We start from the raw sequence: 24,609 nt of genomic DNA on the forward strand, positions 1-24,609 counted from the left end.
GAGTTGTCTCCTCAGAGGGCTTTTGACTCAAGAAGTCCCCTGTGCATCACAGCCTGCCACTGCTTTCCTGATGGAGGCCTTGTCTCCAGAGGCTAAAACACAAACTGCAAAACCTACAGTTCTCATTTCAACCAGTTTTGCCACCAACTTTTTCTACGACTCCAGGTATGCCTGTCTGAGTCTCAGTTTCGTCAACATAAAATTAATTGGTTGGGTGAAATAAGCACTATACTATACTTCCTTTAAGGTTAAAAAAAAGTCTATGGTTCATATTTGTATCCAAAAACTAGGAGAAAAATTAAAGCCTGTGGAATATCTTTCAGCACTGTGGTCAAATTGTCTCTCAGATCTAGCTGGGCTGGCAGAAGCTGATCATTTATGTCATAGGACAAAGGTCGCAGATTGCTTTAATCCTCCTGAGGCCCTGGAAAGGACAGAGAGGGCTGGTGTTATCACATCCTCGGAGCCTCAGTGATGTACCCCAGTCATTGCTGTTAATAGTTCATGTGGGTCGGTGGGCAGCAGAGCTTTCAGCATCAGGCAAAAGGGAAGAGGAGAACCCCAGTAACTCAGCAGGTGTTACTGATGCAACTTTGTCATCTGTTATTTTCCTGTTTTAGAGGCATTACCTTGTTTGTTGGCTTCATTTTTTTTTTTTTCAATCTCAAATAACATTTGGGAGAAATATTGTCTTTTAAAAGTATACAAATGGTTGAGTGTTTGTTCTCAAATCAACTATTGTTTTAGAAGTTCCCAAAATCCCTATAATAGAAGAAAGAGGAAATAGTCTCAAAATAAGTGCTACTGTAAAAATTTGCTGCATCGATTCTGTAGGCTGATGAGGCACAAAGATTAGGCTGCTGGCTCTGTTTCAGGAGGTTTCTCCATGAGTCCCTGGTGTTGCAGCATCTCAGAGACCATGAGCCATTTAGAGTGGTCATTCAGAGTGGAGCTGTTCACAGGGTACCTCCAGCCTTAGTAGTGATTCCAAATTTTATGCTTTATACAAATTCAGGAGTCTTTTTAGAACTCTCTGCTTGCCCCTAACTTTTTGATCAAATCAGATGACTGCTGAAGTTGGTATCTGGCAGAGTTAAAACATGTTTAATTTGGGAAAGAGAATCTATAATTAAGGCATTCATAAAGTTAGTTCAATAAGATTCCTTAAGATGACTTGATAATTTGAAAGGCCTAGGAAGAAAAAGAGAGAATCTTTTCAAATCCAGAAGGCAACTTCTGGTCAGATATCATATTGGAGGCCCACTTGGGTCTTGGTGGGCTGTCTTTTATGAATTCATTGAGACTTCAGTGCGTATCTTTGGTCAACTCTGTAAACATCGGAATTGTGTCTGTGATCACTCTGTTCCTTTTTAACCCACCTCTTCCTTCCTTTCAATTTCCTCCCAATAAATCCAACCCAGGGTCAACAACAAGCAGGCTTATTCCACAATCATCCTGATAAGTTACCCTTACACAATAACGTTAACACCTGGTATTACACTGTTTAGAAACTTTGTGCTATTACTTTAGTCAGAACCCTAGTTCTTTAGGTTGCTCCCCACTGTTCATTACCCTGGTGCAACTTTGCCCAAGCCCATAGATCTCGGAAACTCTCCGAGAAGTCTGTCTTTAGTATTCAGCCACATTTCTGCTCCTAAACCAAGCGCTAGTTTGTGAGGGTCTTCATGCCTGCTTCCTTATCCATAAAATTGTAATAATGAGTGTACCTGCCTTGTAGGATTGTTGTGAGGATTCAATACATTAGTACACACGATGCACTAAAAAATGTTTGGCCCATTGTAAGTGCTGAATAATTGTCTATTATTATCTTATTCAGCTAAATGTCTTGTTTACGGAGGCAATAGGTCTCACTCACTGTTTTCCAAAGTGTTGCTCCTGGTCCCAAAAAATTTGGTATAGAGAGAAAAGGGGAGAAAGCTGTAAAAGTTGCCTCTCTGATTTTGAGCCTGGGTGATTTGAACTGTAGGACTAATTTTAAGCACAAGAATGATTGAGAGGAAAAACTAAATGCTTCCCCTTCAGTTCAGGTCTGGTGGGTTCAACAGTTATTTGCATGGAAGAGCAATAATAGCACTATAATATTTATTTTTAGACAAGAAAACCAGCTCTTTCTTCCTCTCGGTGTCTCATGAGAATAGCGTGGATGTGCAGTGACGGCACAAGGAGCCACCATGTTCTGTTTACCCAAAATGGATACAGGATGCATTAGAAATTCCAAAATAGAGAAACTGGGCAGAGAGATTGACTTCGGAGAGATGAAGATAAGTTTAATCTTAGACATGTGGTAGTTGAGGTAAAAATAAAGCGTTTGGATAGAAAAATCTTTATGGAAATTAAGCAGCTATGGAAATCTTCAGTGGTCTAAAGTGGATCTCTAAAACGGTGGAAACAACTCTCCCTTGGGAAAGAATGTAGAAATAGAACTTGAGGCTCAGTCATCCTACTTCTGTGAGGGATGTTTTTAAACTCACAGTGCTTTTGGCCGGGCGCGGTGCCTCACGCCTGTAATCCTAGCACTCTGGGAGGCCGAGGCGGGTGGATTGCTCAAGGTCAGAAGTTCGAGACCAGCCTGAGCGAGACCCCGTCTCTACTAAAAATAGAAAGACATTATATGGACAACTAAAAATCTATATAGAAAAAATTAGCCGGGCATAGTGGCGCATGCCTGTAGTCCCAGCTACTCGGGAGGCTGAGGCAGTAGGATCGCTTAAGCCCAGGAGTTTGAGGTTGCTGTGAGCTAGACTGACGCCACGGCACTCACTCTAGCCTGGGCAACAGAGTGAGACTCTGTCTCAAAAAAAAAAAAAACTCACAGTGCTTTTGAGATTGTCCTTTGACCTTGTTTTTTCAGAACCAAGTCCTCAGTGGGGATTGTATGCTGGGCTGCTCTTAGGAGGTGTCATTGGAGCCATCATGATTCTTGAAGTGGTAGTACTACTGTTGAAAAGAAGAGGTAGGTGTCTGCCAATACAGAGATTCTCCTCAGGCTCTCTGTGGTAAGCCGGCGCCTCTCCCTACAAGCACAGACTTGTTCTCAATACTTTGGCTTTCGGCATGGGGCTGCCTTTGCAAAAAACACTAAATAAACACACCTTGGGAACTTGCTCAATTCAGTCTAACTCAACATATCTTGATCCTCTCTACTAGGCTTTGGGAATAGAGAGAAGGGCCACAGGTGTCTAACGTGGGAGACATTATTCAGATAAGTTTAATTCAGTGTGACTAGCACTGCAGTAGAGGTATACACGTGCTGCCCGTGGGGTCCAGACAAGAGGCTTAACAGTATTCACCGGGAGCTGAATTCAGAGAATTTTTGGATCTCGTTCAAAAAATCAGTCAGGGAAGAATGAAACCAATAAGGTGCAATTATTCCCCTGCAGTTTTGGCCTCTTTTCCAAATGGTCCTGTGATTCAATGACTCAGGGCAACGTGTTCCCCTCAGCCACACTGACTGCCAACCCCCGCTGCAGTCAGAATAGACCAGGAAAGGTGCTCCAGACAGCCTTCTCACGGCGGGGACAGAACCTGATCCTCGTACCACCAAGCTCATGATTGATCTCATCCTCAAGTAGGTCAGTGTCATCCACACACAACCTTCTTAGAAAAGCCCTTACCTCAGCACTCTGGGGTTGGTTTTGCTTATATAAAAAAACATCTAGATCATAGCACAGCTGCCTACTTTTGTCTCATTTCCTCCATCTAAGAGTTAGCTGGGTAATTCAGATAGAAATCATGTTGAGAGCCCAAGGGGTGGGGTGGGGCAATCAGACTTGGCTTGTACTATAAGGAAATGGTGAGATGCCAAGGATGAGAAAACTGAGCTTAACTTATCCACATCAACCCATCCAGCAAAGGTGCTGGGATCCCACCCCATGCTCTTGCCTCAGCTACACCCTGCTGGTCATGTATTTGTGCTCTGAAGGGGATGGTGATCCCATCCCACCACAATTCCCTACCACCTTCCCCTACACACATACCCATCCTCATCTCCAGTCACCATTTGTTCATTGTAAGCCAGTAACATACAAAACTCTGCCTCAAACCTGTGCTAAAATTTATATTTAGTGGCTATACCCTCCACAAAACTTTGCTCAAGAGACTCCGTTGGCAGCTTCTAATGGTGTCATCTCCAGAATGCAGCCTGACTCTGAGGGTTTTTAAATTGACTCCCTGGGAATTTCATGTCCAAGAGAATACACTGGTTAAGAACATGGGCTTTGGCATTAGAGAAACTTACAATCAAATGCAGACTTTGTCACTGACAAGGTATGTGATCAGACAAATGACCTAACCTCTCATCTGCAAAATGGGGATGATTTTACATACTTCACGGTACTCTAGAGTCAATACATGGAAAGCACCGAATGCAGTCACTTCCACAGAGGGATGGAAGATAGATACACACATACATGCATACATGCATACATATATACAGGCATAGACAGATTTCTTAATGTAGATGAATTAAAACACCACTGTTTAAGTTGTAAGGCCAGTAGAGGGCTGCACTGGACTACATCTGGAAACAGTGCCTAGAGTAGGTTTAAAGTACTTGAAGTTATGGTAATATAACTTTGCTTCAAGTGGGAACTAAAAAGGACATTAAACAGCCTACACCCTCACTTTAAAGTTATGATAAGAGAAGAGACCCACTGAGATGACATGATTTGTCCAATGCCACACAGCTTATGATGACTAGAATGTAGATGCCCTAATTCTCAGGCCAAGACCTTTTTCATTAGACCCTAAGACTTTGCTGATTTTGAGTTGAATTGAGCTTGTTCCTGAAAACCTGTTTTTACATTGGGGAAAAAATGTGAGACTAAATTATCTTGATCCAATAAATTCATCCTCTTTTTGAGCAGTAACAATCAGCCCCACTTTTTCCATCCATCTAACCATTTAGGATTGTCCCCCCATTTCTAAATTTCAGCCTGGACTGACCTGCAAGATTAAAAGTCCTAGATCAGTGGTCCCCAACCTTTTTGGTGCCAGAAACCAGTTTCATGGCAGACAATTTTTCCGTGGACGAGGGTGGGGGCACGAGAGGGCATGGCGAGTGATGGGGAGTGGCTATAAATACAGAGGAAGCTTCACTCACTCACCTGCTGCTCACCTCTTGCTTTGCAGCCCGATTCCTAACAAGTCACAGACCGGTACCAGTCCACGGCCCAGGGGTTGGGGACTGCAGTCCTAGAGGACTGGAGTCTATTCTCTACTCTGGTTGTATATAGCACCTAGAAGAGTGCTGGGCAGGCATGTCTAACTTTGCAAACACTCATGGGTTTGAACAGAAAGGGTATATGTCACAGAACTACCTTGCACTCCCTCTGCTACCTCCAACTGATTCTCATCATCCCTGAGTCCACCCCTCCATTTTACACGCACACACACACACACACACACTCCTCAGTCAGGATCAACCCTGACCAAACAAGTGAAGTTGGAACCACCAGTCACACCATGCCCACACTCACGCAAGAAAATCACATTGACTTTCCTTGAATCCTCTGAACTTCTTCAGTGGCTGCCCGTCATTTTCTCCCCAGGGTTCACACCCCTTTTGCAGCACATTCCACCATGCTCACCATATACACACTAACAAAAATGTGCTGCTCCTAAGTGCTGTTTCCTCAGAGATGTGCTCCCAATTTTTTAGGAGGATGAATTTATTGGTGTTAAAATAAGTCTACCCTAAAGACTGTAATTTCCTGTGGGGAAAGCCTCCATTGCCTCTGCTGGACTTTGTGACAATCTCTTAATAGGGTTCATGCTTCAGCTTGTCACCTTCCCAGCATCTTCACTGCGGCATCATGTACACAAAGGATACCATGCAATGTTAGAAAGAACAAGATAGATCTACTGCACTGGCATGGAAAATGTCCTCAATTAATTTTAAGTGAAAAAGTCAAATTATAGAGAAGTGTGTATAGAATGATCCCATTTGTGTAAAAAAAAAATCTACGTAAGTATAATAAATGTCTGGAACTGCACTGTCCTATATATTAATAGTAGTCATTAGCACATGTAGCTTTTTAAATTTAAATTAATTTGAATTAAGTAAGATTTAAAATTCAGTTCCTCAATTGCATTAGTCACAGTTCAAGCACTCAATACCCACCTGTGGCTATGGCTGTATTAGACAGTGCAGATATGGAACATTTCATCCTCTCAGAAAGTTCTTTTGCACAGAGCTGATCTACAAGGATATATATCAAACTTTTGAAGTGGTTACTTTGGGAAATAAAACTGAGTTGGTTAATGGGGGAAGAGGGCATGCTTTTTACTTTATGCACCTCTACACAATTTTAATTTTTATAATGAGAATAAACTACTCCTATAATTTACAAATTTTTTAAAACTAGCTAAAAATTAAAATATTCCACAACTTATTCATTTCCAGAAACCCTAGGCCCTTAGCAAAATTTCCAGATGGTGAGCAACAGAATGACATTGTTGCTTTGTTTTCCAAATAGTCCCAGGTGGATCATCTCTCCTACATGCCCCTACCCTCCCTCCATACACATACCAAGTCTCTCAGAAATAGGGAGGTGAGAAAGCTGTGAGTGAAGCAACATGCTAGCCCCCAGAAAATACAAAAGAGGTATAACTAACAGGCCCTGCCCTCAAAGAACTTAGAATCGTATTAGGAAACCAGATATACACATCAAACAGAGAGATTAAAATAACTGAATGGCACACCAATGAGAGCAACCCCTAAAACACTGGGCATTTACTATGTGCCAGGAGCTATTCCAAACACTTTACAAGTGATATTTAACTGTTGCAACAGCCCTGTGAGGCAAGCATTTCAAATCCCATTTCACAGACAGGGAAATAGGCCTAGGGGAAATCCAGTAACTAACCCCAGACCATATGACAAATGCGCAGGGAGGTTGGGACTCAGTACTTTGTTTCTACGGTACTCTTGGGGAAGGTGGGTATGCAAAGGAGAGTAAAAACCACACAGGTCTGAGCAGGGAGTTCATGCTGGGCACCAGATGGAGATAACCACTATGGTTTCTTTTCCCCAGGTAAAACGGACCATTACCAGCCAACAAAGGAAGCAAAAAGCCTTACTATCTATGCCCAAGTCCAGAAACCGGGTGTAAGTTCTATACTTTCTTTGAGATGAACCTGTCATGTTTCCCAAAGGATTCTTGGCCAGTCCACCTTGCATATCTGACATTCATGGGTTCTAAAGAAGAGCAAAGTAGGGAAGCAGAAATCAAGGACAAGAGCTCTCTTGAAGGTCATGATACTTCAGTGTCATATGGGACTGTTTATTATTTGAAACAGTGGGAAACACTGTAACTGGTGATCTGTTTCTTCACAGCAAAAAAAAAAAAAAAAAAAAAATGAGGAAGCTGGAAACACGTGAGATATGACCCCTTCCAGCTCTGGCATTCTAGGACTTGATGGTCCTGGCGTCGCCAAACTCTTTTCTTTTCCAAGGAAAAGGGTTCAGGCTTGAGGAGAGAGGGGAAGGTCTGGAAAAGCTATCGTGTGACATATTGGACTGATACAAGTTTAGGCATTTGCATAGCACAAAGGGGACAAGGAAGGAAGGATCTTGAAAATTCCGGCTACAGTGGGGTTGAAGACAGATATGCAGACTGCAGATGGAGGAAAGTGAGACAGTGATAGAGTGATCGTTGGACTAAGAAGAGAGGGATGGCAAAACTGGAGGCATGGTGGAACTAAGGAGCAGATAGAAGGAAGAGATAGGGAGGCTAAAAGGATTGTAGTTAGCTGTGGAGATTTTGTAGTTTTTCAGACAGGAAGGCAATTCTAGGTGATTTATAGGCCAGAATCTGGCCACTGGCCATTTGAGGGATGAGGGGAGGCAAATTCTGGAGTAAAGGATGTGAAGGTAAAGAAAGCTTTGATTAGTACCTTAGAAAATTGCATCAAATGACTGTAAATGCATTTCTGAGAGCCAGGAGATGGACTTTTTGGACAAAGCTCTTATTTCTTCTGTCCCCTAGTGGCCTGGAGGGTTTATTACACAACCCATCCTCATGCCCTCTGCCAACTAAACTCCATTTAAATAGATGAGAGTCCCAAGAGTAACCCCCCCATCTACACATTTAAGTAACCCACTTCATCTTTACCATGTTGTCTTCCCTAACTATTTCATCCTATGCTGCTAGCATCCCTCTTTCTTTTTTTCCTTACTGTGAAGCATGACATATATACAAAAAAAGTGTACAACACATAAATGTCATCTCAATGAATTACTCTTGCACATCTTGATATCTGGTAAAGCAAATCTTCCCATTTTATTTTTCTTTGAGAGTTTTTAGCTATTTTTATCCCTTTATACTTTCACATGTATTTTAGAATCAACTTCTCAAGTACTACCAAAAAAAATCCTATTAGGATTATGTTGAATCTATAGATCTATTTGAGGAGAAATTACATCTTTCAGTATTAAATCTTCTAATACCATAAAACTACCACCCAGATCAAGGAACAGAACATGGCCACTACCTCCTGAAGATCTCCTGTGCTACTTCTCAACCACTGATCCCTCTCTCCTTCCCAGAGATAACCATTGTCCTGACTTCTAGAAATAGAATTTAATTTTCCCCCTTTTTTTGAACTTTATAAAAATGGAATCCTTTATTATTTTTCCTATTGTGTCTGGTTTCTTTTGCTCAATTTTGCCTTTATGAGGTTCATATATGTCTTTGAACTTAGATAAAATGCATTCATTTTCATTTCTTTATAGAATATCAGTGAGTTTGTTTATACAATTGACTATTGACAGACATGTGAGTTATTTCTACTTTGAAGCTAATATGAAAATTGCAGCTGTGAACATTCATATGCATGTTTTTTGGTGGATATATTCACATATTTTTGTTGGGTATATACCTAGAAGTTGAAATGCTGAATCATAGAGTATGTATATTCTTAAATTGACTAGATAAGGCCAAACTGTTTTTCAAAGTGGGTGTACCAATTTACTTTTCTATCAGCTGCACATGAGAGTTTCAACTTCTACACAATCTAACCAAAACTTAGTATTGTCAGTCTTTTTAATTTTAGCCCTGCCAATGGATATGTCTTGTTATGGTTTTATTTTGCATCCCTCTAATTATTGAGGAAGTGGAACAACTTTTCAAATGTTTATTGGCCATATTAGAATCTTCTTTCTTAAAGTACCTGTTAAATCTCTTGCACATTAACGTTTGAATTTTAGGCTTTTTAATGAATTAGTTATAGATTAGTATAAGCTTTTTACATATTTTGGATATGAGCCTTTTGACAGTTGTATGTTAGCAAATACCTTCACCCATCTGTGGCTTGCCTTTGCAATTTCTCAGAGATACCTATCGATAAAGAGTCATTCTTGATTTCAGTGTAGAATAATTTAGTAATCTTTTCCTTTAGAGTTAGCATTTTTTGTATCCTCTTTGTTAAATCTTTCTCTATTCCCAGGTAATAAAAAGTTATTTTTCTTTCACATTTATATCTATTTTTATATCTGGAAATGATTTTTGGAGTATGGTTTGAGAGGGATCAAGTTTTTTATTTTTTTCCATGTGGATATCTTATTGACCATTTATTGAAAAGATTGTCCTTGCCCCACTGCAGTGTCATCTTTACCATAAATCAAGAGTCCTTATATGTGGGTTCTATTTTGATGTTTCCTATCCTGCTCCATTGATCCATTTGTTAATACTTGCAACACTGCCATACTGTTTTAATTACAGATTTATTATTATTATAAATATTGATATCTGGTAAAAGGAATCTTCCTATTTGGTTGTTTTTTTTTTTTTTTTTTGAGACAGAGTCTCGCTCTGTTGCCTGGGCTAGGGTGCTGTGGCATCAGCCTAGCTCACAGCAACCTCAAACTCCTGGGCTCAAGCGATCCTCCTGCCTCAGCCTCCCGAGTAGCTGGGACTACAGGCATGTGCCACCATGCCCAGCTAATTTTTCTATATATATTTTTAGCTGTCCATATAATTTCTTTCTATTTTTAGTAGAGACAGGGTCTTGCTCTTGCTCAGGCTGGTCTTGAACTCTTGAGCTCAAACAATCCACCCATCTAGGATTACAGGCATGAGCCACTGCGCCCGGCCTCTTTTTTTCTTTTTAAGAGTTCTTGGCCATTGTGGTCTTTTGCCTTTTCATATGTACTTTAGAATCAGTTTGTCAAGTCCTTCCCAACCCCACCCCAAATCCTGCTAGCATTTTAATTAGAACTGCATAGATCAATTTGAGAACATACCTCTTTATAGGACTGAGTCTTTCAATTCACAAAAAAAGATACATACCTTACTTTATTTAGGTCAGATGATACAATTATATATAAAAAATATGTTTTATTTCTTCATTTATAATTCACATACTTTCTCTTACTTTTTCTTGCCCTATTTTCCTGTTTGAGATGTCCTATATGATGGTTAATGGAAATGGTAATAGTGGCATCTTTATATAGTTCCAAACTCAAAACAAAAGCTTTCAATGTCTCACTGTTAAGTATGATATTTGTTGAAGGTTTTTTGTAGTGGCCTTTTTACCACATTAAGAATATTATCTTCTCTTCCTGGTTTACTAAGATATTTTATCATGAATTGATATTGAATTTTATCAACACTCTGCATCTGTTGAGATAATCTTATGGTTGTTGTTTTCCTCATTTATCTGCTGCTATAGTGAATTACACTGAATTGCAAAAGTTAAAGGAACTCTCCATTCCCGGAATAGAAGCAATTTAGTCTGATCCTTTTTAAATATTGCTGGATTTTATTTGCTAATATTTTGTTAAGAGTTTTTTCCCCCTACTGATGTTTCTGAGTGAAATTGGCCTGTAATTCTTGTCTTTTGTAATGCCTTTGTGAGGTTTTGATATCAAGATTTTGCTAACCTCCCAACATGAGTTGGAGTATGTGTTAGTTTCCTAGGGCTGCCATAACAAATTACTACAAACTTTGTGACTTAAAAAAACAGAAATTTATTCCCTAACAATTCTGGAGGCCAGAAGTCCAAAACCAAGGTATCATGTTGTCAGGGCCATACTCCGTCTGAGGGCTCCAGGGTAGAAGGCTTTTTGTCTCTTGCAGCATCTGTTGGCGCCAATCTGGTCTTGTTGGATTGTAGCTGCATGACCACAATTTCTGCCTCCATCTTCATGTGACTTTCCCCTGTCTGTGTGTCTGTGTCTTTTCCTTTTCCACCTCTTGTATGACACACTGGATTTAGAACCCACCCTAATCCACAATGACCTCATTTTGAAATCCTTACCTTAATTACATCTGCAAAGACCTTTATTTCAAATAAAGTTACTTTCTGAGATTCTGGGTGGACATATCTTCTGAAGACCACAATTCAATCCGCGATAGGGTGTACTTCCTTTTTGTTATTCTTTGGAAATATTTGGTAGGATTGATCTTATTACTATTTCTCCCCTTAAATATTTGGCAGAATTTACTGGTGAAGCTCTCTGACCCTGTGGTTTCTCTGGTGGAGGATTTTTTAAAAACATTTTTAATTATTCCATTTGCTTTATTATATTAGTAATTAAACAACTTTTTTCTATTCTTTTAGTGGCTACCCTAGAAATTATAAAATGCATCCTTGACTTATTGAAGTTTAATATTTACTTCCCAAGTGTTGGCTAGCTCCTTTTTACTAAAGTATAGTGTGTGAACAAGCAGCATTAGCATCGCCCAGGACCTTATTAGAAATACAGAATTTCGGGTCCCACTCCAGATCTTCTGAAACAGAACCAACCTTGTTAAAACAAGATCCCCAGGTAATTCACATATATAATAAAAGTGTGAGAAGCACTGGTCTAGCCCATGCCCAAGCACTTCCAGTTACAGGGAACTGCCTTCCAAAGTAATCCATCCCACATGTGAGCATCTTTTATTATTATTAATAGAAAGATCTTCACTCTATTGAACCAAAATATTTTTCCAAATCCCAATCTTGGTCTAAACCTGTGGGACTCTACAGAGAAACCTAATTCTGCTTCTATATGGCAATCCATCACATAAGAAAGAGAAAAATCATGTCCCACCACAAATCTTTCCTCCAGTTAACTTTTCCAGTTCCTTAACTCTTCCATCGGATGACAAGATTCCAAGTTCTCTCTCATTAAAACACATGTGCTGTGGTTTCAAGTCTTGCTCTATACCCATGGAGAGTGGAGGGCAGCATTATCCTATAACCAGCGTCCCAAAGTGTGTTCAAGAGATGACTTCCCTATCATAAGTGGTGGCATTCCCATTTTACAGGGATGTGGTCTCAATTTACTCCTACACTCACTTTGTCCTGGTATGGTGCATTTTAATGCACTCAAAGTAACATCAACAAATACCAACCAAAGGGTTTTCTATGTGCCCAGCATTGTTTTGTGGAGAATGCAAAGAAGTATAGGAATTCTTAAGGAATTTACAGTCTATTTGGAGAAACAACACATATATATATTAGTCTTTTAAATACAATGTACAGTTGCCATAATGTGTGAATTAGGCTTTAAATATGTGAGGAATTTAGGTAAAGGATGGGTCATTGTGAGGTAACAAAAAGAAGAGTGACAGGAAGAACACGCCCTTTAAGTTAAAACACTTGTTGGTACTCCTGGCTTCAATACTTTTTGCATATGCACAAAGATTAAGTACTTAATCTTTCTGAGGTTTAGCTTCTTCATCTGTAAAGTATGAATAATAACAATATTTAACATATACAGTGGTTGTGAAGCAAATGAGAAAACGTATGTCAGGGTGAGGAACAGCAGAAGCAGCAGTGTGGGATGGAACGAGCTCTGCGTATAGCAGGTGGTGAGTGACAGATCGAATTCTATTAAGAGCTTGTCCCCTTCAGCTGGCCTGGTAAGAGCCACACCAAATTTGGTTTGGTGTGAGAAAGATCTTTAAAATACAGTGCTAACAATGAATGGGGCTTCTCTGGGAGGCTGTGAACACCAAGATGTCACTTGGGGAGTCTAAGCAAAGCCTGGAGAATTGAATTCCGGGGAAGTTGGAGGAGAATTCTCCCCCGGAAGGAAATTAGATCAAGTGACTCCAAGGAGCTTTCTAACTCACGGCTTCTCCATGGGGAGATTTGGATGGGAACTAGCTCTCTGTTCAGCTAACCTGCATTTTTTGCTTCTCTTATAGGGTCTTCAGAAGAAACCTGACCCCCTCCCAGCTCAGAACCCTTGCACTACCATTTACGTTGCTGCCACAGAGCCTGTCCCAGAATCTGTCCAGGTGAGGCATCTCTGTGCCTCCTCTCTGTACAGAGGGAATACGTGGAGGAGGGGAAGGGGAGGAAGTTTCTGCTTGTTTTTGTTTTTATGTATAAATGAAAGGAAATAGATTTCTGAGTCCTGAAGTGGGGAAGGTAGGCCACAGCAAGCGGTCAGCAAGGAGGATCTGTGGCCTTAGTTTTAGGGTTTCCATGAAACCCCTTACACCTGCTCACAGGGGATCACGGTTCACTCCCTACTGGCTGGTGTTTCCCTGAGAGTTTTCCGAGGACCACGTCAAAATCAGCTGGCACATTTGTTAAAAATAAGGATTCCTGGGGCAGTCCACCTAAGAATCCATGAAATCATAATGGCTATGAAGAGTACCCAGGGATCTACATATTGGAGAGCAACGGTAGCCCAGGTGATTGTGATGCACATTTAAGTTTGGGGATCGCAGCTTGAGTCCAGGAATTCTTACCTCCCACTGCAAAACAGAATTGCCAGGGGAGCTTTGTGAAAACATTCTTGCGTAGACTCTATCCAGCCCCATTTAATCAGAATATTTAGGGGTGCAGCTCAGCATGGGTGTTAAGCTTGGAAGAGAATATGAGGTGCAACTCAGAATGAGACCCACCTATTCTACCCCAATACAAAATCTGCATGAACTAAGCTTATTTCTGACAGGAATATTTCTGTCACTAAATGAATAGAAATAAATTCTGAGCTGAAATCTTGACTCCAGTTCGGCTCTTTTAGGAGACAGTCCAGGATTATAGAGGCACAAAAGTCACAAAAATGCCTACATCCACCTGTCTTCTTCAAAGTTCCTACTGCACACACGCACCCAGAAATGCCTGGGTGGGTGCCTTGTGTTAGGATGAAATAGACCATCAGTGTGAGGTCTATTCTCAGTACGTTGTCATATCTGACAGGAAAGTGAAAATATAAACCTGACTTCAAAAGCTTTAAACTTTAAATAATGTAAGTTTTTAATGAAGTTTATTTGGGGAAGAAAATGTTATGGTTTACATTCTACAGTGAAACCTCCTAAATTCCCCGTTCCCTGTTCCCTTCTCTTTCTTTTTCTGACTCCCCTCTCCCTGGGAGAGATCTCCGTGCACAATCCTCTTCTCCCCTCACTCCCTCTCTTCTGCTGGTACCACTTCTACCCTCTCCTTTGGGTCTTGCTCGCCCTTTTTAAAGCTCAATAATTTAGAACTCCCTTGGCTTCTCCAGATTTTGTTTCATGCCTAACAGCAAAGCACCTGGTTCTCCTTACAAGGGAAGGGAAGGGGAAGGAGGGGGAGGGGAGGGGAGAGGAGGGGACAGAAGGTCACTGAGGACAGGTCTCCTTGACTCCCTAATGCTTAGAGCTTGGAAGGGAGCTGTGGCCCTGCTGCAAGCAGGGCAGCAGTCTGGGGACCTGCGTGCTGCTCCAGCAAGGCACCCTCTGTGACACCCCTGAGCAAGTCGCTAACCTACATGATCTCTGAGACCCTGTCCTCAGCAGCGCTGTTTCCATTTGCAGCCTGTGAAGCTAGTGCCGGGTCCTTCCATTCACAGACTTCTTCTGCTTTGTCCCCAGGAACCGAATTCCATCACAGTCTATGCCAGTGTGACACTTCCAGAGAGCTGACATCAGTAAAGGGACTTTCTGAAAGAAAATAGAAAAACCAAAATAAACACTGAACTTGGCCCCAGGCCCCAGGTTCCCTGTGACAGACACTCTACACATCTGTACCCTTCTTGGATCAACTCCCTGGTGATGTTTCACATACATCTGTGAAATGGACAAGGAAGTGTGGCTTGTGCTGCAGTGGGCACAGTCACAGGACAGAGCTACTCAATACAGCTTCCATCTTTGTGGTGTGGCAGACGAAATGGGCAATGTGAATCCAGACTTCGGCGTCCTGCTCTGTGCTGGAATTGGATAATAAAAACCAAAGACAGAAATCCAGGACATCTAGTGCCTATCTCAGACTGCTGAGCACCAGCCACAAAGTCTGGAAAAGCTTACATTTTGGCTGTCTTTACTTTATTCTGGGAGCTGATCCTGATCACCTGCAGACCTTATCAAGGCTCTGTGCCTCAGTTTCTCTTTCTGGATGAAAGGTGAAAGAACGATGAAGGGTGAATTCCTTATTATATGTAAAACACTCTGAGATTGTTCTATAAAAGAAGCTAAGAGCATCAGTATTTTATTTGCAAACCCCAGAAACTGAAGAGTCAATAAACTGAAAGAATGACTTTGAGATCTCTGAGCTTTGAACAATAGAATGAAAACCATCTAAGATTCTAAAAAGTACAGTTCTGTGCAAACAGCATTTAGTTAAAAAAAAAAAAAAGTAGCGAGTGTTTGAGGTGCTGCTACAAGGGAATGTGAGATACTCAGAAGATCTTATCCCAGAGTGATTTTTCACTACCCAAAATGATCATTAAATCCTAGTTCTCTGTTTATTCCCTTGAACAACAAACCTGGAGCCTCTGCTAAGGCTGTCTCCAATCCGGTTCTGAACCACTTTTACACACAGAGCCTCACAGGGTATTGCAGGTCAGCAGGTCTCTTCCTACTCCTGCATACCTCTCCTCACATGAATTTTATCTTTGAGTAGCAAATTAAGTTATTTTGGCCCAACATCTTAAAATGATTGAATAGTCAGTAACTTAGTTCAGTAACTGTTTGCAGGCTGCAAGCAGAAACAGCCTCTTTTAGTAAAGTCCTTTTTCTTCCTATTCTCTGCTTTCAAACAGGCCATCTGCAATGTAAGCTCTTCTTATTGGTTCTTGCATAACCTCGGTGAACACTGTAAGAAACAACCACCGTACCATTGCATAACAAGGGGCACCAATTTCCCAGCTCAACATTCTGGGGTCGTCATTGCCTTATATCTTACTTCCTCTATTCAGTCGATTCACAGTTTAGGTTCTGTTGGTTAGTGCATCTCATTTGCTGGCACCAGCTTCTGTAACAGGGTTCTCAGCTGCAATCAACAGAAACTGACTTTGGATTTTTTATATGTAGAAAAGGAACTTATTGAAAAGATATTGGTTGGTTTGAATAACTGCTAGGAGTTTCTACAAAACTGTGCTTTGAAAGTGAGCAGGAAAAAGGGAGACTAAACTAAGGCTGGGACCACAGCCCAAATTACAAAACCAGCCCAGGGATGACAATCCTGGGCCCCACAGTTGCACAGCCACCGTCCCAAGCACTAGGCACAGACTCCACCACTGCCTCACTGCTTCTGCTGGACTTGGAAACTTGATATTACTGTTGCTGCTACACTGTCTGCCACCAAAACGAAATCTCTGGGTCCCTTCTTCATCTTTTCTTTCTTTTTGTTTTTGTTGTTTGTTTGTTTTTTGCTGGTCAAGAGAAGCAGTGAGAGTGGAGAAGGAACAAAGGAATCTGTAACTAGTTGTGAGCTTCCTCATCTTTTCATCTCCAGTTCTAATTCAAAATCTGGGACCAAGTGACTAATCCAAGGTCACACATCCATGCACTACCTCCAAGGGAGGCTGGGAATTGAATATCTGGCATTTTCTACATTCATAGTGGTTGGGAGACTCTGCCTCTTATGAGTTGGGGAATTCTTCAAATAGAAGAAGTGGGGTCCAGATTCGGGGCAGGCAAAAAGTAACATGTCCACTACACCACCCTGTGTAACCTTAAACACATTGGCTCTGTCTATTCTCAAAACTGTGGAGCTACTAACAGGGATTTGTGAATACTGGGGGTTTTGAGCACTCATTTTTTTTTTTAATTTTTTTACCACCACTCAGATTTCTCTAGAAGCTTAGTTCCCAACACTTGGGTTTTTCCTGTGGCTGAATTCGGAATAGAAGGGCAGAAACAAATGGGGAAGAAGTTGCTGTCCTTTCAACATTTCCTGAAACCCTGGACTCAAGACCTCACTGGGGAGGGAAACTATATCTTAAGGGAATCTTTCAGGCCACCCACTAAACAACACTTGACATTATTTCCCACACTTCCAGACTCTGGGTTACAGGTGGGAAACCAGAGGACCCTTCTGTTGGTCTTGCCACTATTCAGTTGTCCCCCAATGTCACTGTGGGTGAGCATGAGCTTGCTTTTACTTCAGGCTTAAAAAAATAAAACAGAGACTTTAGAGTCTGATTTCCCCATGTTCCCCTCTAATGTTGTTTTCTTTTGACCAAGCATATCTGAATTCTGGGAAGTCAGGAGGAACAGATCTATTCTTGGTTTTAAGGGACTGATGTTCTGAAATACAACTGGGTGTGGTCCCAGGCTCTTTAGGACACTTTCTCAGTCATGCAACCCGGATATGAGTATTATTACAGGATGCTGGCTGAGAAGGCACTGAGAGTTAATTCTCCTCCTGAAATTTATGTTTCTACTTCTTGGAAATGAATAAATTACAGCCAATCCATCAAGGAATTTGCATTTTTGTCCTGTGTTTCCTAGAGGATTTATAACATGGCAGTGTGCCAAGACATGTCACCTGGCCTTGTGTCTCCACAGCCATAGTTATGAAACTCTGAAGGTAGCTGATTTGATCAGATGGGCTGTGAGGTTGTCCCTTCCTAGCAGGTGGATAAGGGTTAGCCAGGTATCCACTTTACCAAAGGTCAGGCACCACCCTCCATGTGGGAAAGAGAACTGCGTTTAAAAGATTATTTAATTTTTTTTTTTTGTCACTGCCAGAGTAATCTCCTTTCCTGAACTTCCCCAAATTCCCCTTGTAGAGAAATTCTAGAGCAGGGTTTCTGAACTGCAGCACTATTGACATTTTGGGCTGGATAATTCTTTGTTGTGGGAACCATCCTGTGCACTGTAGGGTGTTTAGCAGTGTCCTTGGCCTCTGCCACTAGATGCCATAACACATGTCCTGCCCTCGATCACAGCAATCAAAAGTGTCTCCAGACATTGTCAAAAGTCCCCTGCTGGGGAAAATGTCCCCTAGTTGGGAACTACTGATCTAGAGATATGCTGGCCCCCTAGTAAGCTTTGAAAAGACTAAATACACTTCTATATACCAAGAAGTTGGTCTATCAAAAATCATATTTTGAAAGTGACAACCTGATCACTTAAGCATGGCTCAAACCTGCCAGTACTTCCAAGATTACCTAAATATTAGAATTACCTGAGTAGCTTTTAAAAAATAGTGATGTCCAAATCCAATCTCAAACCCAAATGAAATCTGGATTGAGATCTATAGAACCACCATCCTAGAAATTCAGACAGAAAGGATTTTGTCATGAGTTCCTCGCAATAGCCACAAGAGGGCGATGTGGCAATACAGTCCACCCTGTCCAAGCTCCCCGCCACCACTTCCCTGCATCTAAAGGACGTAAGACTTAGTTACAAACGTGCTGAAACTGTGGCTGGATTCTCATCCGCTCACAGCACTTAAAGGCTGGAAGGAGAGTTGCCGCCTCTCCTTGGAGATAAGGAGGCCCAGTGTGGGTTGATGACAAGTTCTGAAAAAGGGTAACTGCAATAAGTTTATTTCACAGAAATTGAGTTCTACTCAATGCTTCTCTCAGTCAACAAATAATTATTGAGTTCCTACTAAATGTTTGACCTTGTCACCCAGTGGGAGATACAAAGAACTAAAATATTATGATAGGCAGGTCACTACATGACCCACTGGAATCCACTGGAAAATAAAAGCAAATGCTATTAATAATTACACAGGGGCAATGGCCAGGGTATGTAGTCACCCTAATGACAGAGAAAGTGAGGGGTCTTCAGTAAGCACAAGGGAAGTGCCCCCAACTTTAGGAAAAGGAAGATAAGTTCATTTTAGGTAAAAAATTTGAAGTGGCAATGGAAATGAAGTAGAAAATTTGCATGAAGTAGCTAGAGATGAAACAGTGTAGCTCAGATTAAAAAAATAGAACCCAGACATGAGAGTCACCTTCATTGTAGTCACACTTTGAAGCTGACACTAGGGAAAAAGAGAGAGAAAAGGTAGGCCATTGATAATGTTATACTCACATTTAAAAGACAGAAGAATTTACAACATGGTCAAGGATGTAGATAAGATCACTGGTGTTACAGAAGGCAAGAGAAGAGATTCCAAAGAGGAGGAAACAGTCACCTATAGCAGAAGCTGCTGAAGGAGAAAGAGGCCTTAGGAAGGGCCACTAGGTTTGGGAACAGATAATAAAGATTCCTATCTCTTGTAATGATCTCCAAAACTTATACCCCCACTAACAGTACATTAGAATTTCTCTTCCACCCTTTCCTCACCAGAACCTGATGTTATTATATTTTTTGACCAATCAAGTATGTGATCTACAACAATTGTTTTAATTTCCATTTCTCTGATTCCTAATGAGGGATATTGAATCTCTTTGTATGCTTATTCCCTGTTCCAGTGAGATGATTTGGAAAATAAGAAGTAAAATGAGAGAAGTAAAATAAAGATTGGTAGGTCAAAGGAAAGGTGGTGCTTTTTAAAATTTTTCACCATTTCTTGCCCCCCCAAAATGTTTGGGGATCATAAATCAAACATTTCTACTTATATGATCGTGGGTAGTTAGGGTTGGAAGAGAACTTAAAGGCAATCAGTGCAGTCCATTCTGCGGCCAGATTCCTGGATCTTCCCTCTGCATCCCTTTGTAACCTATGCTTCACCTCCAGCAGTGAGGGGGCACTTACTCTCTCAACAAGGTAGAGGACATTCTTTGTTGTTAGAAAGTTCTTTAAATGGAGCAAATATCCATCTTCCTATTATGACTCCCTCTGTTCACCTCTCACCTGCACTAATCCCATTATTCTCTTTGGAGTGGAGTAAAATAAAATTGAATCCTTCTTCTATTCTGAAAATTCTTTGAATATTTAAAGACATTGATTCTTTTCCTTAATTCCTACTCCCAACTTTCCTCTAATTATCCCACTGTTAAATTGAGAAATGACCAATAACAGTCAAACGGAGAACCAAATTAAGGACTCAATGCCCTTCAAAATAGCAACAAAGAAAATAAAATACCTAGGAATATATTTAACTAAGGAGGTAAAGGACCTCTATAGGGAGAACTATGAAACACTGAGGAAGGAAATAGCAGAACATGTAAATAGGTGGAAAACCATACCATGCTCATGGTTGGTAGAATCAACATTGTTAAAATGTCTATATTGCCCAAAGTTATCTACAGATTCAATGCAATCCCTATTAAATTACCAACATCATTTTTCACAGATATACAAAAAATAGTTTTACGCTTTGTATGGAACCAGAGAAGATCCCGTGTAGCAAAGGCAATCTTAAGCAACAAAAACAAAATGGGAGGTATTAATTTGCCAGACTTCAAACTATACTACAAGGCTGTGGTTCTTAAAACTGCCTGGTATTGGCACAAGTGCAGGGGCACAGACCAGTGGAACAGAACAGAAAATCCAAATATAAAACCATCCTCATATAGCCATCTAATCTTTGACAAAACAGACAAAAACATACTCTGGGGAAAAGATTCCTTATTTAATAAATGGTGCTGGGAAAACTGGATAGCCACATGTAGAAGACTAAAACAGGACACACAGCTCTCACCTCTCACAAAAATCAAATCACGGTGGTTAACAGACTTAAACCTTAGGTCGGAAACTATTAGAATTCTAGAAGAAAATGTAGGAAAGACTCTTACAGACATTGGCCTAGGCAAAGAATTTATGAACAAGACCCCTAAGGCAATCGCAGCAACAACAAAAATAAATAAATGGGACCTGATCAAATTAAAAAGCTTCTGCACAGCCAAAGAAACAGTCACGAGAATAAACAGACAACCTACAGAATGGGAAAAAATTTTCGCATACTACACATCAGATAAAGGACTGATAACAAGAATCTATTTAGAACTCAGGAAAATCAGTAAGAAAAAATCAAACAACCCTATCAAAAAGTGGGCAAAGGACATGAATAGAAATTTTTCAAAAGAAAATATAAAAATGGCTAACAAACATATGAAAAAGTGTTCAACATCTCTAATCATCAGGGAAATGCAAATCAAAACCACAATGAGATATCACTTAACTCCAGTGAGAATGGCCTTTATCAAAAAGTCCCAAAACTATACATGTTGGTGTGGATGCAGAGAGACAGGTACACTCATACACTGCTGGTGGGACTGTAAACTAGTGCAACCCCTGTGGAAAGCAATGTGGAGATACCCTAAACAGATTCAAGTAGACCTACCATTCGATCCAGCAATCCCATTATTGGGCATCTACCCAGAAGAACAAAAGTCATACTATAAAAAAGACACCTGCACCCGAATGTTTATAGCAGCACAATTCACAATCGCAAAGATGTGGAAACAACCCAAATGCCCATCAATTCATGAATGGATTAGCAAAATGTGGTATATGTATACCATGGAATATTACTCAGCTATTAGAAATAATGGCGATATGGCATCTCTTTGGTTCTCCTGGACAGAGTTGGAACCCATTCTATTAAGTGAAGTACCCCAAGAATGGAAAAATAAGCACCACATGTACTCACCAGCAAACTGGTTTCCCTGAGTGCACATTTGGGAATAACACCAATTGGGTATCGGACAGAGGTCGGGGCTGGGTGGAAGGAATGGGTGTATACCTACTTGATGAGTGCGATGCACACTGCCTGGGGAATGGACACGCTTGAAGTTCTGACTGGGGGGATGGGGTGGGGGGAGGGGATGGGTGCACACCTACATGATGAGTGTGATGTGCACTATCTAGGGAATGGACACAATTGAAGCTCAGACTCGGGGGGATGGGGAGGCATGGGCAAGATATATATAGCCTGAACTTTTGTACCCCCATAATGAGCTGAAAAACAAAAAATAAAATTAAAAAATAAATAAAAAAGTTGCAAAAAAAAAAAAAGAAATGAAAAAGTACTTTTATCTAAGAAATGCAAGTCCTTTTAAATTATCAGGCCCAGAGAGATATTAAAATGAGACAGCAATAACATCCTACTCCTCTTTTTGTGTATGTATTAATCTCTCTTTTTTTTAATTTCAAAGTGTTACAGGGTACAAATAGTTTGGGTATTTTGGTTACATGAATCACTTTTATAACGCTTGAGTCATGTTTATAAGAGTACCTGTCACCCAGATATTGTTCATTGTACCTGTTAGGTAGGTTTTCGGCTGTCCCCACCTCCCTCCACCCTCCACGTTGATTTCCATTGAGTTTTTACTTCCCTCTATGTACATGTGTACTCATCAGTCAGCTCCAATTTAGTAGTAAGTACATGTGATGTTTGTTTTTCCATTCTTTAGATACTTCACTTAGGATAATGGTCTCCACTTCCATCCAAATTGCTGTAAAAAGCAATAATTCATCCTTTTTTATGGCTGAGTAGTCCTAGTATATATATACCACATTTTGTTACTCCACTCATGAATTGATAGGCACTTAGGCTGATTCCACATCTTTGCAATTGTGAATTGTGCTCCAATAAACATTCGTGTGCAGGTGTCTTTTTGATAAAATGTCTTCTTTCCTTTTGGGTAAATACCCAGAAGTGGGATTGCTGGATCAAATGGTAGGTCAACTTTTAGTTCTTTGAGGAATCTCCATGCTGTTTTTCATAGAAGCTGTACTAATTTGCAGTCCTACCAACAGTGTACAAGCAATTCCTTTCTCTCTGCATCCAGATCAGCATTGTATTCATCTCTTGAAACTGCTTGCTGTTGCCAGAAGTAGCTGTAAATTAACCTAGTAATGCCTCATTGGACACTAGAACCCACATCCTATAGCTTAACAATGTATAGCCAATCACTAATCAATGTTATTTCTATAAAACAATGAGAATTCCTGACAAAAAAACTTTGTATCAACCCACTCCCTGTCCCCCTTCTTTTGTCTTTAAAAACCTGCTTGTAACAAAGGCCAAATAGCACTCATATCCAAAGTTACTCAGGTCTGAGTTATCCAGACTGCTGTCCTCACTTTGGCTCAGGTAAATTCTTTAAATCATACTTTGAACTTCAGTCTCTTTCTTTTAGGTCAGCATAGGTCATAAATTATGCAAATATTCAATTCTCTGAATGTTCATAATTGATCTCAGAAACGTATACGCCCACTGACAGTACATTAGAGTTTCTCTCTCTGCCTTTCCTCACCAGCACTTGATATTATCTTTTTTTTTTTTTTTGGCAAATCCAGTATGTTATCCAGAACGGTTGTTTTAATTTTCATTTCTCTGATCCCTAATGAGGGATATTGAAACTTTTTGTATGCTTATTCCCGGTTCCAGTTTCCATTTCTATGACCTGTTTATGTATATTATTGACTGGTTTTCCCATAAATAATCTGTGCTGTTCTTGATAATGTGCAGGTTTTTCCTGTATATTTGGGATATTGAGCCTTAGTAGGTTACATACACCTCTGTTTTAACTTTGTATATGTTGCCTTTTATTAGGCAGAAAACTTAATTTGATGTAGACGTCTATTTTTCACTTTGTGCTTTTTATATCTTGATTTAAAAAGCTTCCTCACTCTTAAGGATACAAAAATATTCTTCTATATCATCATCCAATAGTTTTAGTGTGTTTGTGGTATTGTGAAATATGTATTTGGTCTTAGTCCCCATTTCCTGACACACAGCTTCTAAAACACATGCAATCTCCAGAGTGATAAAACTATGCTAATGGGATGACTGTTGGTTGGGGGATCCTACATAGCATCAGGATTGGGGCTGGTCACTGGAAAGACCAAAGCAGGATTAGAGAGTTGGGACATTCATCCCCATCCTCTAATCTCTAGGGAGAGGCCACTAATGGCCAATAAAGTAATCAATCGTGCCTATGTAATGAAGCCTCCATAAAACCCCAAAAGTACAGGTTTCCTTTTGAAGTATTGCATGAAGTTGTTCTGTGAAGTTGAAGGCTAATTCACGCTGCCAATCAGTTATGGTTGTCCTTGAAAGAGGCAGTTGTTTGTACTTTGAAACGTTATCAGGGTCTAAGTATCCTACAACTTTAACAATGCATTCTTTCACAAATTCTACAACACTGAATGGCTTCCCTTTTTTCCCCCAAGAATATAAGCTACTTTATAAGTTGCTTCAGTGGCATTGTTTCCAGGTCTTACTGCTGCTTGAAAGAATTGTCTTTGCTTGTGCTTTTCATCTTTTAATTGCTGCAATACAACCTTTCACACCTCTCTCTCTAGTTTAAAATATCTGTGGTCCTTAAGAGTGTTATAATGCTAATGAGCATTGAATTTCTTTAATGTTGATATTGCAATATCACAAAGCAAGGAAATCGTCTTATCTTTAGCAGAAATAAGATAATATTGCAATTCCCAATCCTCATTTAAAAATCTGTTTTCTTCCTTCAGTGTTCTCTTGGTCTTCTTTGACATGATGGGCTGTTAAGCACACAGATTTAAAAAAATACTG

The 24,609-nt window shown here is 40.4% G+C and overlaps 1 protein-coding gene across 1 annotated transcript in view; it reads left to right on the forward strand.

The window, feature by feature from the left end:
* Window positions 1-14,870, forward strand: part of SLAMF1 (signaling lymphocytic activation molecule family member 1) — a 33,032-nt gene extending 18,162 nt beyond the window's left edge. The window contains exons 4-7 of the mRNA XM_069478481.1: window positions 2,873-2,974; window positions 7,056-7,129; window positions 13,161-13,253; window positions 14,820-14,870. Coding sequence (XP_069334582.1) covers window positions 2,873-2,974; window positions 7,056-7,129; window positions 13,161-13,253; window positions 14,820-14,870 — 320 coding nt within the window. The remainder of the gene's footprint in view (window positions 1-2,872; window positions 2,975-7,055; window positions 7,130-13,160; window positions 13,254-14,819) is intronic.
* The last annotated feature ends 9,739 nt before the right edge of the window (window positions 14,871-24,609 follow it).

Source organism: Eulemur rufifrons, chromosome 8, assembly GCF_041146395.1.
Source record: "Eulemur rufifrons isolate Redbay chromosome 8, OSU_ERuf_1, whole genome shotgun sequence".
Lineage (NCBI taxonomy): Eukaryota > Metazoa > Chordata > Mammalia > Primates > Lemuridae > Eulemur > Eulemur rufifrons.